Raw genomic sequence first — 14,201 nt, 5'->3', positions numbered from 1 at the left:
AATTGATATGGTTTTATACTTTTTGGTTTTCACGACTTTTTAACCTATTATTTTAAAAGTATCTAGGAAGGGAGAGGAATAAACTCATTTGCCAAGTTATATACTTAGTTGAACTGGTAGCCTTCTTAAATTGTTTTAAATTTAGACACTTCATCAATTCAGAGAATTTCTCCATTAATCTGACTTAGTGAAATTTTGCTATATCTTGGATCAGGTATTAACATATAGATTCAAGAGAGTAGGCCCAAATTAGGAAATCAGACACTGGTACGTGTGCTTGGAATGATGTGGCTGCGTGGATCTATTGAAATTCCTCAACTTGGCCTAAGGGCATTTAGTAAAATCACTTTGGTTCAATGCCTTTTTGGAATGAAGGCAGTGAGATGTTTGTTTTCTTCTGTCATAATCTTCCATCGGTCTTTCTCACTTACCCTTTTACTAACTAGCATAGTCTTGCAATGGCATTGTTCTTTTCTTTTTCTATTTTCATGAGATAAGTTCACAAATTATTTTATATACTTCCACCTATATTCTTTAGACAGAATAACTTTTGGTTCATAGTATTATATTGTGCGTGTGTGCGTGCACACATGGACAGGTGACACACAAAGAATTACAAATACTGTATGTGATCACAAGGACCACAGATTCCCTGAAGTCCTTTATGGGGACTTTCCTATTTTAGTAAGTTTTCTAGTCCTTGTTTGTTTCTGAACGTTTTTCCTCAGCTGAATAGAGATTTTTAAAGTGTTATGTGTATGTGTATGTGTGTGTTGTGTGTGCACAGAAAGGGAATGAAATGCCTTTAAAAAATTAAACTACTATTTTAGATCATAATAAAAATTAAATATCATGTGCAATATTATTAGAATGGGAGTCACTAGGGTTAGAGCATTTTGCTTTTGCTGGTTGAAATTTAAAAAGACTTATAAGAGCTAAATGTTTTATATTTGACATTGAGATGTCTAAGCCCTAACATTGAATCTTGGGAAAAGTCCACAGAGTAATTCAGAAAATTCAAAAACAGGAGAGAATAGGATCAAGGAAGTTGAGGATGGGTAGATTACAAAGGGCCACGTGGACAGCAGAGGTCTCAAAATAATAGAGAATGGTCTTTAAAAAAGAGAATAGTCTTTGTGTTTGCTCTGCTCTGGTCTGGCCTCTGCACACTTCCAGCTCTCTCTGTAAGGATGTCTTCTCCATCATCCTTACCCCGTACATTAGGGATGACTTCAGCTTTTGATTAGAGCTTGACTCAACTACTTTGATAGTTATCTGGATCTTTTGATGTCTTCTTCCTTTCTCCAAATTTGCTTTACTTTCCAAGCTGATCACTTGCTTTGAGTTATTTCTGTTCCCCCAGACTTTTCTCTTCCCAAGCCTCTCCTTTCCTTTCAGTGAGGTCCTGACACCTTCTCTTATTTCTCCTCTCATTCTCATCTGATTCTTCTTGCACATGGGGTTTCCTATTCTCCCTTTCATTGCTTCTTACCTCTGTTCCCACTGCTGACTGACTGACAGGCTGTTAGCCAGTTTGGCAGGGCCTTTCCATTCTGCTAGTTCTGGGCCAGCTACAAACTTCTTCCTTATTTACTCTAAGGCTTTCCAAGTCTAAAGTTTCTTAGAGTGTGCACACAGCATCTCCCTCCATAGAAAATAGAGTTTGAACAGTAGTGTTTATAGTAGTAACTCCAAATGGAAGTAAAATGATACCCAGTTGCTATTATTCATTCATTCACAAATATTTATTAAGTGCCACTAGTGCCAAGCTCTGAGGCTATAACTGTGAACAAGACAAACCAAGGGCCTTGGCTCTGGACTCTTGGAGTTTATATTATATTAAATCATGAACAAACAAACAACAGAAATCCTCTAAATAAAACAAAATAATTAAAAATTGTACAAGCGAAAATATCCAAACTGATTTTCTGTTAGTTATGAAATTCTTTCAAAGAGCTCTTTCTGGTAATATTTTAAACTTTCCTTAGTCTAATATATATATATATATATATATATATATATATATATATATATATATATATATATTTTTTTTTTTTTTTTTTTTTTTTTTTTTACAATATGCGGGCCTCTCACTGCTGTGGCCTCTCCCGTTGCGGAGCACAGGCTCCGGACACACAGGCTCAGCGGCCATGGCTCATGGGCCCAGCTGCTCCATGGCATGTGGGATCTTCCCGGACCGGGGCACGAACGCATGTCCCCTGCATTGGCAGGCGGACTCTCAACCACTGTGCCACCAGGGAAGCCCCCTAATATTTATATTTTAAATATTTCTGTATTTTATTTGGAGGTGGGCAATGACACTGGGTTGGAGGTCTTGATGACATGCTTATTTTTTTATTGTTTTTGGTGGGGACAGCTCTTGATGGTCTGTTGCTATGGAAGACTAGGAAACTGATCTGACAAAATGCAAGCTTATCCCAGCCATTCCTTCTAGACTTTCTCAGTCAAACTCATTGTGAGTATCCCAAGTGATTTATTCTCCCTGTCCCATTATATTCCTGTTTTTCGTGGTTGAAACTGGAAGAAATTGCAGTTGGAGTACCTTGAAAGGTAGAAAACTAATATGGAAATAATGGAGAATTGGCTGTATGTACATTGTGGAATTTTACAGACACCTTGGCTGTGACTATGAATTAGGACATTCAGAAGCATGTGGCATTATTGCTTTTATAATTACTTTGCTATTGCTTTTAGCATCCTTTTTTCTTTGTCACAGAGCTGTGGTTTGGGGCTACTATTTAATCACTCTGGCAAGCAGAGTAGCTGAGTTCAATCTTTTTCTCCTTTTCTTTATGAAAATGAAAAAGTAAGATATGCAAACTCCATCTTTGGGAACAGCTAAATTGGAAACCAAGAACATTTCTGCCTTAAACATCCTTGGTGGTTTTATATTGCATGTAATTGGCATGGAAATAGAATATATTCTTTGTGGCTATATATTATATTTTCTCTTCATTAGAAATGATAATGTTTGTATTTTTATTTATGTAAATTACATAGAGAGACACCCCCCCCAGAGGTAGTGGGATTGGTATTTTGAGATACAGATTTAAATTACAGTTTTACCACTTGATGTGTGATCACGCACTTAACCTCCTTGAAGTTCATTTTATGTATAAAGTGGTAATAATAATACTAATCTCAAAGTGTTTATAGAGGATTAAGTAAGATAACGTAAGTTAAAGTACTTATACTCAAAAAGATGAGTTCACCCTTAATCTTAGGTATACACATTTTCTAGTAGATTTGTTATGTCATCAAAGGGGGGAAAAGAGTATCAGTGAGTCAGTAGGGGTACAGAGAATATACTGTATAGGCTCATTATAAGGGTATGAGATGGGGGGTCAGTTTATGTGTCATTGCATGGCATACATGTTTACATTTTTACCCAATGTGTACACATACAAGTATCATCACCTTTCTATGCTGTACATTCTCCTCACTCCTTTTTATTGTATATGATAGATACGATTGCAAAGGACTTTATGAATTGCTACATGTGTGCTAAAGAATAGCAATGATTTTCAAACTTAGTACAGAATGCAATTAATGTTTATAGAAGACAGTATGTACCTGCCAAGTGGGTACTTTGAAAATGAAATTGTTTTTCATTGTGTGAAACTGCTTGAAAATGTGCTTCTCCAAATCTTTCTTTTTCTTATGGCCAAAATACAGTGATATAGAAATTAATCATGATTATACACTCGAGGCTGGTTCTTCTTCTTTTTCTTCTTTTTATAAAAATAAAATTTAAAGAAACACAAAGTTTTGAGATTGGTTCAAAATGGTGGAGTAAAAGGACCTGCTCTCATTCCCTCTTATGAGAGCACCGGAATCACAACTAACTGCTGAACACTCATCGACAGGAAGACACTGGAACTCACCAAAAAAGATACCCCACATCCAAAGACAAAGGAGAAGGCACAATGAGACGGTAGGAGGGGCTCAATCACAATAAAATCAAATCCCGTAATTGCTGGGTGGGTGACTCACAAACTGGAGAACACTTATATCACAGAAGTCCACCCACTGGAGTGAAGGTTCTGAGCCCCACGTCAGGCTTCCCAAACTGGGGGTCCGGCAACGGGAGGAGGAATTCCCAGAGAATCAGACTTTGAAGTCCAGCGGGATTTGATTGCAGGACTTTGACGGGACAGGGGAAACAGAGACTCCACTCTTGGAGGGCACACACAAAGTAGTGTGCGCATCAGGACCAAGGGGAAGGAGCAGTGACCCCATAGGAGACTGAACCAGGCCTACCTGCTAGTGTTGGAGGGTATCCTGCAGAGGCGGGGGTGTGGCTGTGTCTCATTGTGAGGAGAAGGACACTGGCAGAAGTTCTGGGAAGTACTCCTTGGTGTGAGCCCTCCCAGAGTCCACCATTAGCCCCACCAAAGAGCCCAGGTAGGCTCCAGTGTTGGGTCACCTCAGGCCAAACAACCAACAGGGAGGGAACCCAGCCCCACCCATCAGCAGACAAGCAGATTAAAGTTTTACTGAGCTCTGCTAACCAGAGCAACACCCAGCTCTACCCACCACTGGTCCCTCCTATCAGGAAGCTTGCACAAGCCTCTTCGATAGCCTCATCCACCAGAGGGCAGACAGCAGAAGCAAGAAGAACAACAATCCTGCAGCCTGTGGAACAAAAACCACATTCACAGAAAGATAGACAAGATGAAAAGGCAGAGGGCTATGTACCAGATGAAGGAACAAGGTAAAACCCCCAGAAAAACAAATAAATGAAGTGGAAATAGGAAACCTTCCAGAAAAAGAATTCAGAATAATGATAGTGAAGATGATCCCGAACCTCGGAAAAAGAATGGAGGCAAAGACTGAGAAAATGCAAGAAATGTTTAAGAAAGACCTAGAAGAATTAAAGAGCAAACAAACAGAGATGAACAATACAATAACTTAAATGAAAACTACACTAGAAGGAATCAATAGCAGAATAACTGAGGCAGAAGAACGGATAAGTGACCTTGAAGAAAGAATGGTGGAATTCAGTGCTGTGGAATAGAATAAAGAAAAAAGAAAACGAAAAGAAATGAAGACAGCCTAAGAGACCTCTGGGACAACATTGAATGGAACAACATTCGCATTATAGGGGTCGCAGAAGGAGAAGAGAGAGAGAAAGGACCCAAGAAAATATCTGAAGAGATTATAGTTGAAAACTTCAGTAACATGGGAAGGGAAATAGCCACCCAAGTCCAAGAAGCGCAGAGAGTCCCATACAGGATAAACCCAAGGAGAAACACGCCGAGATACATAGTAACTAAATTGGCAAAAATCAAAGACAGAAAAATTACTGAAAGCAGCAAGGGAAAAATGACTAATAACATACAAAGGACCTCTCATAAGGTTAACAGCTGATTTCTCAGCAGAAACTCTACAAACCAGAAGGAAGTGGCATGACATATTTAAACTGATGAAAGGGAAGAACCTACAGCCAAGATTACTCTACCCAGCAAGGATCTCATTCAGATTCGATGGAGAAATCAAAAGCTTTACAGACAAGCAAAAGCTAAGAGAATTCAGCACCACCAAAACAGCTCTACAACAAATGCTAAAGAAACTTCTCTAAGTGGAAAACACAAGAGAAGAAAAGGACCTACAAAAACAAACCCAAAACAATTAAGAAAATGGTAATAGGAACATACATATTGATAATTACCTTAAATGTGAATGGATTAAATGCTCCAAACAAAAAACACAGGCTTGCTGAATGGATACAAAACAGGACCCATATATATGCTGTCTACAAGAGACCCACTTCAGACCTAGGGACACATACAGACTGAAAGTGAGGGGATGGAAAAAGATATTCGATTCAAATGGAGATCAAAAGAAAGCTGGAGTAGCAATACTCATATCAGATAAAATAGACTTTAAAATAAAGAATGTTACAAAAGACAAGGACTACATAATGATCAAGGGATCAATCCAAGAAGAAGATATAACAATTATAAATATATATGCACTCAACATAGGAGCACCTCAATACATAAAACAACTGCTAACAGCTCTAAAAGAGGAAATCGACAGTAACACAATAATAGTGGGGGACTTTAACACCTCACTTACACCAATGGACATATCATCCAAACAGAAAATTAATAAGGAAACACAAGCTTTAAATGACACAATAGACCAGAGAGATTTAATTAATGTTTATAGGACATTCCATCCAAAAACAGCAGATTACACTTTCTTCTCAACTGCGCGTGGAACATTCTCCAGGATAGATCACATCTTGGGTCACAAATCAAGCCTCAGTAAATTTAAGAAAATTGAAATCATATCAAGCATCTTTTCTGACCACAATGCAATGAGGTTAGAAATCAGTTACAAGGAAAAAAACGTAAAAAACACAAACACGTGGAGGCTAAACAATACGTTATTAAATAACCAAGAGATCACTGAAGAAATCAAAGAGGAAATTAAAAAATACCTAGAGACAAATGACAATGAAAACTCGATGATCCAAAACCTGTGGGATGCAGCAAAAGCAGTTCTAAGAGGGAAGTTTATAGCAATACAGTCTTACCTCAGGAAACAACTAACAGCTCAAATAAACAATCTAACCTTACACCTACAGGAACTAGAGAAAGAAGAACAAACAAAACCCAAAGTTAGTAGAAGGAAAGAAATCATAAAGATCAGAGCAGAAATAAATGAAATAGAAACAAAGAAAATAGGAGCAAAGATCAGTAAAACTAAAAGCTGGTTCTTTGAGAACATAAGCAAACTTGATAAACCATTAGCCAGACTCATCAAGAAAAAGAGGGAGAGGACTCAAATCAATAAAATTAGAAATGAAAAAGGAGAAGTTACAACAGACACCACAGAAATACAAAGCTTCCTAAGAGACTACTGCAAGCAACTCTATGCCAATAAAATGGACAACCTGGAAGAAATGGACAAATTCTTAGAAAGGTATAACCTTCCAAGACTGAACCAGGAAGAAATAGAAAATATGAACAAACCAATCACAAGTACTGAAATTGAAACTGTGATTAAAAATCTTCCAACAAACAAAAGTCCAGGACCAGATGGCTTCACAGGTGAATTCTATCCAACATTTAGAGAAGAGCTAACACCCATCCTTCTCAAACTCTTCCAAATAATTGCAGAGGAAGGAACACTCCCAATCTCATTCTATGAGGCCACCATCACCCAGATACCAAAACCAGACAAAGATACTACAAAAAAAGCAAATTACAAACCAATATCATTCATGACTATAGATGCAAAAATCCTCTACAAAATACTAGCAAACAGACCATAACACATTAAAAGGATCATACACCATGATCAAGTGGGATTTATCCCAGGGATGCAAGGATTCTTCAGTATATGCAAATCAATCAATGTGATACACCATATTAACAAATTGAAGAATAAAAACCATATGATCATCTCAATAGATGCAGAAAAAGCTTTTGACAAAACTCAACACCCATTCATGATAAAAACTCTCCAGAAACTGGGCATAGGGGGAACCTACCTCAACGTAATAAAGGCCATATACGACAAACCCACAACAAACATCATTCTCAATGGTGAAAAACTGAAAGCATTTCCTCTAAGATCAGGAACAAGACAAGGATGTCCACTCTCACCACTCTTATTCAACATAGTTTTGGAAGTCCTAGCCATGGCAATCAGAGAAGCAAAAGAAATAAAAGGAATACAAATTGGAAAAGAAGAAGTAAAACTGTCACTGTTTGCAGATGACATGATACTATTCATAGAGAATCCTAAAGATGCTACCAGAAAACTACTAGAGCTAATCAATGAATTTGGTAAAGTAGCAGGATACAAAATTAATGCACAGAAATCCCTTGCATTTCTGTACACTAATGATGGAAAATTCTGAACGAGAAATTAAGGAAACACTCCCATTTACCACTGCAACAAAAAGAATAAAATACCTAGGAATAAACCTACCTAGGGAGACAAAAGACCTGTATGCAGGAAACTCTCAGACACTGATGAAAGAAATTAAAGATGATACCAACAGTTGGAGAGATATACCATATTCTTGGATTGGAGGAATCAATATTGTGAAAATGACTATACTACCCAAAGCAATCTACAGATTCAATGCAATCCCTATCAAATTACCAGTGGCATTTTTTACAGAAATAGAACAAAAAATCTTAAAATTTGTGTGGAGACACAAAAGACCCCGAATAGCCAAAGCAGTCTTGAGGGAAAAAAAACGGAGCTGGAGGAATCAGACTCCCTGACTTCAGGCTATACTACAAAGCTACAGTAATCAAGACAATATGGTACTGGCCCAAAAACAAATATAGATCAATGGAACAGGATAGAAAGCCCAGAGGTAAACACATGCACCTATGGTCAACTAATCTATGACAAAGGAGGCAAGGATATACAATGGAGAAAAGACAGTGTCTTCAATAAGTGGTGCTGGGAAAACTGAACAGCTACATGTAAAAGAATGAAATTAGAACACTCCCTAACACCATACACAGAAATAAAATCAAAATGGATTAGAGACCTAAATGTAAGACTGGACACTATAAAACTCTTAGAGGAAAACATAGGAAGAACACTGTGTGACATAAATCACAGCAAGATCTTTTTGGATCCACCTCCTAGAGTAATGGAAATAAAAAGAAAAATAAACAAATGGGCCCTAATGAAACTTAAAAACTTTTGCACAGCAAAGGAAACTACAAACAAGGTGAGAAGACAACCCTCAGAATGGGAGAAAATATTTACCAATGAATCAAGGGACAAAGGATTAATCTCCAAAATATATAAACAGCTCATGCAGCTCAATATTAAAAAAACAAACAACCCAATCCAAAAATGGGCAGAAGACCTAAATAGACATTTCTCCAAAGAAGACATACAGATGGCCAAGAAGCACATGAAAAGCTGCTCAACATCACTAATTATTAGAGAAATGCAAATCAAAACTATAATGAAGTATCACCTCATACCAGTTAGAATGGGCATCATCAGAAAATCTACAAACAACAAGTGCTGGAGAGGATGTGGAGAAAAGGGAACCCTCTTGCACTGTTAGTGGGAATGTAAATTGATACAGCCACTATGGAGAACGGTATGGAGGTTCCTTAAAAAACTAAAAGTAGAATTACCATATGACTCAGAAATCCCACTACTGGGCATATACCCAGAGAAAACCGTAATTCAAAAAGACACGTGCACTCCAAGATTCATTGCAGCACTATTTACAATAGCCAGGACATGGAAGCAACCTAAATGCCCATCGACAAATGAATGGGTAAAGAAGATGTGGTACATATATACAATGGAATATTACTCAGCCATAAAAAGGAATGAAATTGGGTCATTTGTAGAGACGTGGATGGATCTAGAGACTGTCATTCAGAGTGAAGTAAATCAGGAAGAGGAAAACAAATATCATATATTAACGCATATATGTGGAACCTAGAAAAATGATATAGATGAACCGGTTTGCAGGGTAGAAATTGAGACACAGATGTAGAGAACAAGCGTATGGACACCAAGGGGGGTGAGCCGCGGTGGGGTGGGGATAGTGGTGTGAAGAATTGGGAGATGGGGATTGACATGTATACACTGATGTGTATAAAATGGATGACTAATAAGAACCTGCTGCATAAAAAAATAAATAAAATAAAATTCAAAAATAATAAACAAACAAACAAACAAAGTTCCTTTGAACGGAGACCAGTTATGAGATGTTCATTTACCCTGGGTATTAGATAGAAAAGGCCTATTAGTGGTAGCTTTGAGTAGGTGAATCATCACTTGCACAATAAGTAGCATACTTTGGGTTAGGCTTGCGTTTCACCTTTTTGTTACAAGGTGACATTTGCCTCTGCTATCCCCACTCACTCAAGATTGCAGTATAATGAGTTCACATTATAGGCCAAAAGTCTAGAAAGCACTGACTTATCCTGACTGTGTGTCTTGTTGACTGTTAGGTGCAAAATATCCACAGTAGAACATTGTTAGGGTCCTGTTGTGTAAGTTTCCCAGGTTTGCTGAAGTGCCTCATGGAAATTTCTGATTCCCAGATATAATCTGGTTTGTAATATCTTGTCCTTGTCTTCTTTGATTTGGGTGATATGTTTCTGGAAAAGGCTGATTAAACAGTGAGTTCTGTTAACAAAGTTATTTATTTATTTGATTGTGTAGGCGAGGATTTAGAGGAAGGGCCATGTATGATCTTTTTTTGTGTGTTTATGTGGCAAGGATGCTAACTTAATGATTTGCTTGAGATATGATAGTTTGGAGCAGTGGCTTGGAGGGGAGGACAAGTTTATCAGAGCTACCTCTCTTGCTACGTCAAGTTATGTTTCTTTCAATTCAGTTCTGACCCGGACACAGCCTCCGGTTAAGATAACTGATTTATTTAGAGCAGTGGTTCTCCAACTTTAGCTTGCTTCAGAATCATTTCAGAGGTTTGTTAAAACCCACCTTGCTAGACCCCTTACCCAGAGTTTGATATAGTTGGTCTGGGGTGAGTTCCAAGAATTTACATTTCTAACACGTGCTCAGGTGATGCTGATACTGCTGGTTTGGGAACCACACTTTGGCCACCACTGATTTAGAACATTGGGAAGCTTTTTTCCCTCGTTCAGGGTGTTGCAGGGTAGGGGTGAAGAGTTTGATAGGGAGGGAGATGGGAAAAGATGCAAGAATGCTGATCATCTTGCTTAAGGTTTACCTAAAAGTGTTGACTTCTGAATTCTTTCAGTGTGGTACAAAGTTAAACATCAGTGAAGCTGTTAATATTACTTTTATTAATGAGAATCAGATAAGGTTGGGAGGAACAATAGATGTGATTGTTTCTTAACTTTGGCCTCCTCTTCCCCATCTGGTTCCTGCATCTTCCTTATCCCTGTGCCTCCCTACTCCCCCATATAGTACAAATATAGATAGCCATCCTATAACTGTCTTTCAGAAATGAGAGAAATGAGACAGTATATGAGGTTTCTTGGAAAAGTTGTGACATCAATTAGGATTACCATTATAATGGAAACTTTATTCATTTGGCTTCTACTTATTCATATTTTGCAGCAGTTAGGACAGTGCTTGAGGTGAAATATACCTTCGTAGTATTTATAAAGAATTTCCAAAGCAAATCAGTGAGTTTAGAATATTGCCCAGGAAATTTAAATTACTTAATGAAAAATTGCTTTCAAATTCATTTCAGTATTGCTGCTTATGTACAATTGATCTAATAATTAGAAATCAATCTCATCTATTCATTTACATAAGTTGCTTTTAACTTACGATTAAGGATTTGCTAAGACTTCATTGCACTAAGAATATCTAGTTCAGATTTCTTATGCAGGTAGAATTTTCACCCATTTAGTCCCAAAGACTAGTTTTATTTTCTAATGTAAAGTGTAAAATTGTATGTACTCATCATTTCCTTAGTTTCAAGCCCAGCATTATTTGGAGGCATTCTTGTTTGGGCCTGGTGTCTTTTGTATTGAGTGGACACTAGAAACCTAGTATGCGGTTCAGAGAAGAAAATGTGGCTTTCAAAGAGCTTCTTTTAATTTTGCTCATAAAACAGTTTTTCACATGTTACTTTCCTTTGAAAAATGCCCTGTGCTCAAATTTTCCTAGAATAAAACATCCTACCAGGTAAAGTGTTTAAGAGATCTAGGCCATGCTTACTCAATGAAATGCAGCAGAGTGGAAAATATCCTGTTTTACCAACTCAGGAAAATTGATCTAGTAGTTAAAGACAATTATATTATTTAAAGAGCTGCTGTTATATAGACGTTAAATTATTAGGGGGTAGATTTGAGTCTTTTGCAAAATTATGTGTAGAAAGTTTGGTCTGAAGGAATGGAAATCTGTAATCTAAAGAATTATGTGGAAGTAAATGTGAAGCTGTGTTCGAACCTTGATCCTTGTTTTTCAACCCTTGTCCTCTTGGTGCGAAGACCAGCCTGAGTCAGATCACAGGGGATTAAATGCTGAACGCATTACTCAGCACCCTGCAGGGGGGTGGGTTAAACACCCTGGCTTTGAAGAATTACTCTTTTGCTTAGTAAGCCTGGAAATTTCAGGTTCAACTCTAGAATGAAAGCTCAGTATTTTGTTGATTAACCAGTCTATTTGAAAATGGTCTATCCCTCTTCAAGATGTCCCTCCTCTCTGTTCTCATATAACCATGTCTGAAGTCACTGGCTGGATTGCCAATGGATTTTACCTACAGCAGCTTTACAGCCGGGGAGCTTGGTTCCCATGGAGTATTCCTGATGAAATCCATCGCTTGACATGAATAAGAAGTTTGACGTGTTAAGGGGAAGAAGGGATACACTTACTTTAGTCTGGCAAATGGGAATGCAGGAAATAAGGGGAGCTGTGATAACACTGCTTGGAGGCAAAGAATGGGGATTCTGGATCAGATGCCCACTACGGAGAAATATTCTTGATCAAAGTGTTAGGCAGAGAATGGAGTGCAGATGGCTTTTTGGGTTGATCAGAGCAAGTGGTGCCCTAGGAAGGACTGCAGAGGCTAGGGGAGAGGAGGTCCAGGCCTTTTTTTCCCTGGCGCTGGCTCTACTGAGATGAGGAAAAGCCCATCTCTAGGCAATAGAAACAGGTAGATTAGGATGTGTGTAAAGGGCTGTAACAAAAGGCAAACCAAAAACAGGAGTGAGTTTATTTTTATGCTTATTGTTTTACACATTTCTTTGAAAGTTTAACTTATCTTAAAATGGAGCCAGAAGACTTAAAGTATTGGGGATTTTATACATTTTTCATTTAACCATGTTAGTGCTCTAAACTAACTTTTCAACTCTGGAAACCTGTTTAGGAGAATCCTAATGTAGCTTAAGCATCATCACCATTCCCATCGTCATCTACTAGTGGTCATGAAATGTACAACCAAACTCTTTGTGTTTTTAACAAGAAGTCTTTAATTAGGGTTCACTTCTGTTTTTCCAGGTAGCCCAGCCATGACCCACAGGAATCTGACTTCTTCCAGTCTGAATGACATCTCTGATAAACCAGAGAAGGACCAGGTAAGCAAAGAATTCCTCCTTCTTTGAAATGTAAGACTAAATGTATATCTAGAAGATTCTGGGAAAAGATTAGAAATGATGGTCCTCTAACTTAAAATAAACCAATATGTGTAGATTGTTTTGTTTTGGTTTTTTTTTTCACTTTCTCTGAGGGAAGGGGAAGCAGTGTGTGAAGGGATTTGAAGTTCAGAAGATAAGAGTCTACTCCAGCTCTTATAGATGAATTCACTTGGGCAGTTTAAATCTTGGAGCTACAGTTCTCTTAGCTTTAAGATAGTAATACTAATTCCTACCTCAAGTTTATTGTGATGGTTAAATAAGATGATTTGTGGAAAAAACTGGTTTGGTAAACTGTAAAGGGCTAGGAAATGCTGGCAGTTGTTAACTTTGAGGGGATATTTCAGGCAAAGGTAACGACAGTCTTGTTAGCTGTATGTTTGTCTATTAAAACATATAGTAAGTAACCTATTTGAAATGAAAAGTAATTAGGTTTTGAATCTCAATTTGCTTTCTTTTAAAAAGAATATGGTAGAAACTGGGCCATTTTCCTAGCTGGGTGGGTATCTGGGCTTGAAACTAGTAGAAAATGGTGACTGGGTATAATTTTGCACTTTACATTAAAAAATGAAATGAGTTATTTGGACTAATTGGTTGAAAATTCTACCTGAATAAAGAAATCTGAATTATATATTCCTAAGACAATGAAGCCTTGTTTACAACAATGTTCTTCTTTAACTGACAGAGGTTTTTTAGACCTTGGTGAATTCTCAAAAGTGCAGGAAAGGTGAAATTATGTTCTTTCTTGTGAAATGGCTTCCTTCTCCTTCTAAACAACAGCACCCTAGTAGGGCCTTCATTATCTCAGAACAGATTGCTAGAAAAGCCTTGGGAATTAATCCTGTCCCCATTTTCTCCCAATTCAATACACTTTTCATATCATTGCTCTTATATTTCTCCTCTGGATCAGAAGCTTATAATGGCTTATATCAAGTTAAGTTCAGAATATCCCAACTTTTAAGATTCTCTGAAATCTGGTGTAATCTTTCTCATAGTAACTTACATGTGTTTCCCAGAAGAGAGACTCTGCTTTGGTTTGACTTAATTACCTCCGCCTCTGCACTGAGATTAATTCTTGACTTTTACAGCTGCCCC

The 14,201-nt window shown here is 37.7% G+C and overlaps 1 protein-coding gene across 4 annotated transcripts in view; it reads left to right on the top strand.

Moving 5' to 3' along the window:
• The window catches only part of SLC4A4 (solute carrier family 4 member 4), a gene marked incomplete at both ends in the record, with an annotated part of 298,688 nt that overhangs the window by 131,239 nt on the left and 153,248 nt on the right, over positions 1 to 14,201 (top strand). For all 4 annotated transcript variants that reach the window (XM_079717224.1, XM_079717222.1, XM_079717223.1 and 1 more), the window contains one exon: positions 12,973 to 13,049. In XM_079717224.1, coding sequence (XP_079573350.1) covers positions 12,973 to 13,049 — 77 coding nt within the window. The remainder of the gene's footprint in view (positions 1 to 12,972; positions 13,050 to 14,201) is intronic.

The sequence above is a fragment of the Hyperoodon ampullatus genome (assembly GCF_949752795.1).
Source record: "Hyperoodon ampullatus genome assembly, chromosome: 1".
NCBI classification, from domain to species: domain Eukaryota; kingdom Metazoa; phylum Chordata; class Mammalia; order Artiodactyla; family Ziphiidae; genus Hyperoodon; species Hyperoodon ampullatus.
The sequence above is the reverse complement of the archived record's forward strand: the minus strand, read 5'-3'. Positions and strand labels throughout refer to the sequence as shown.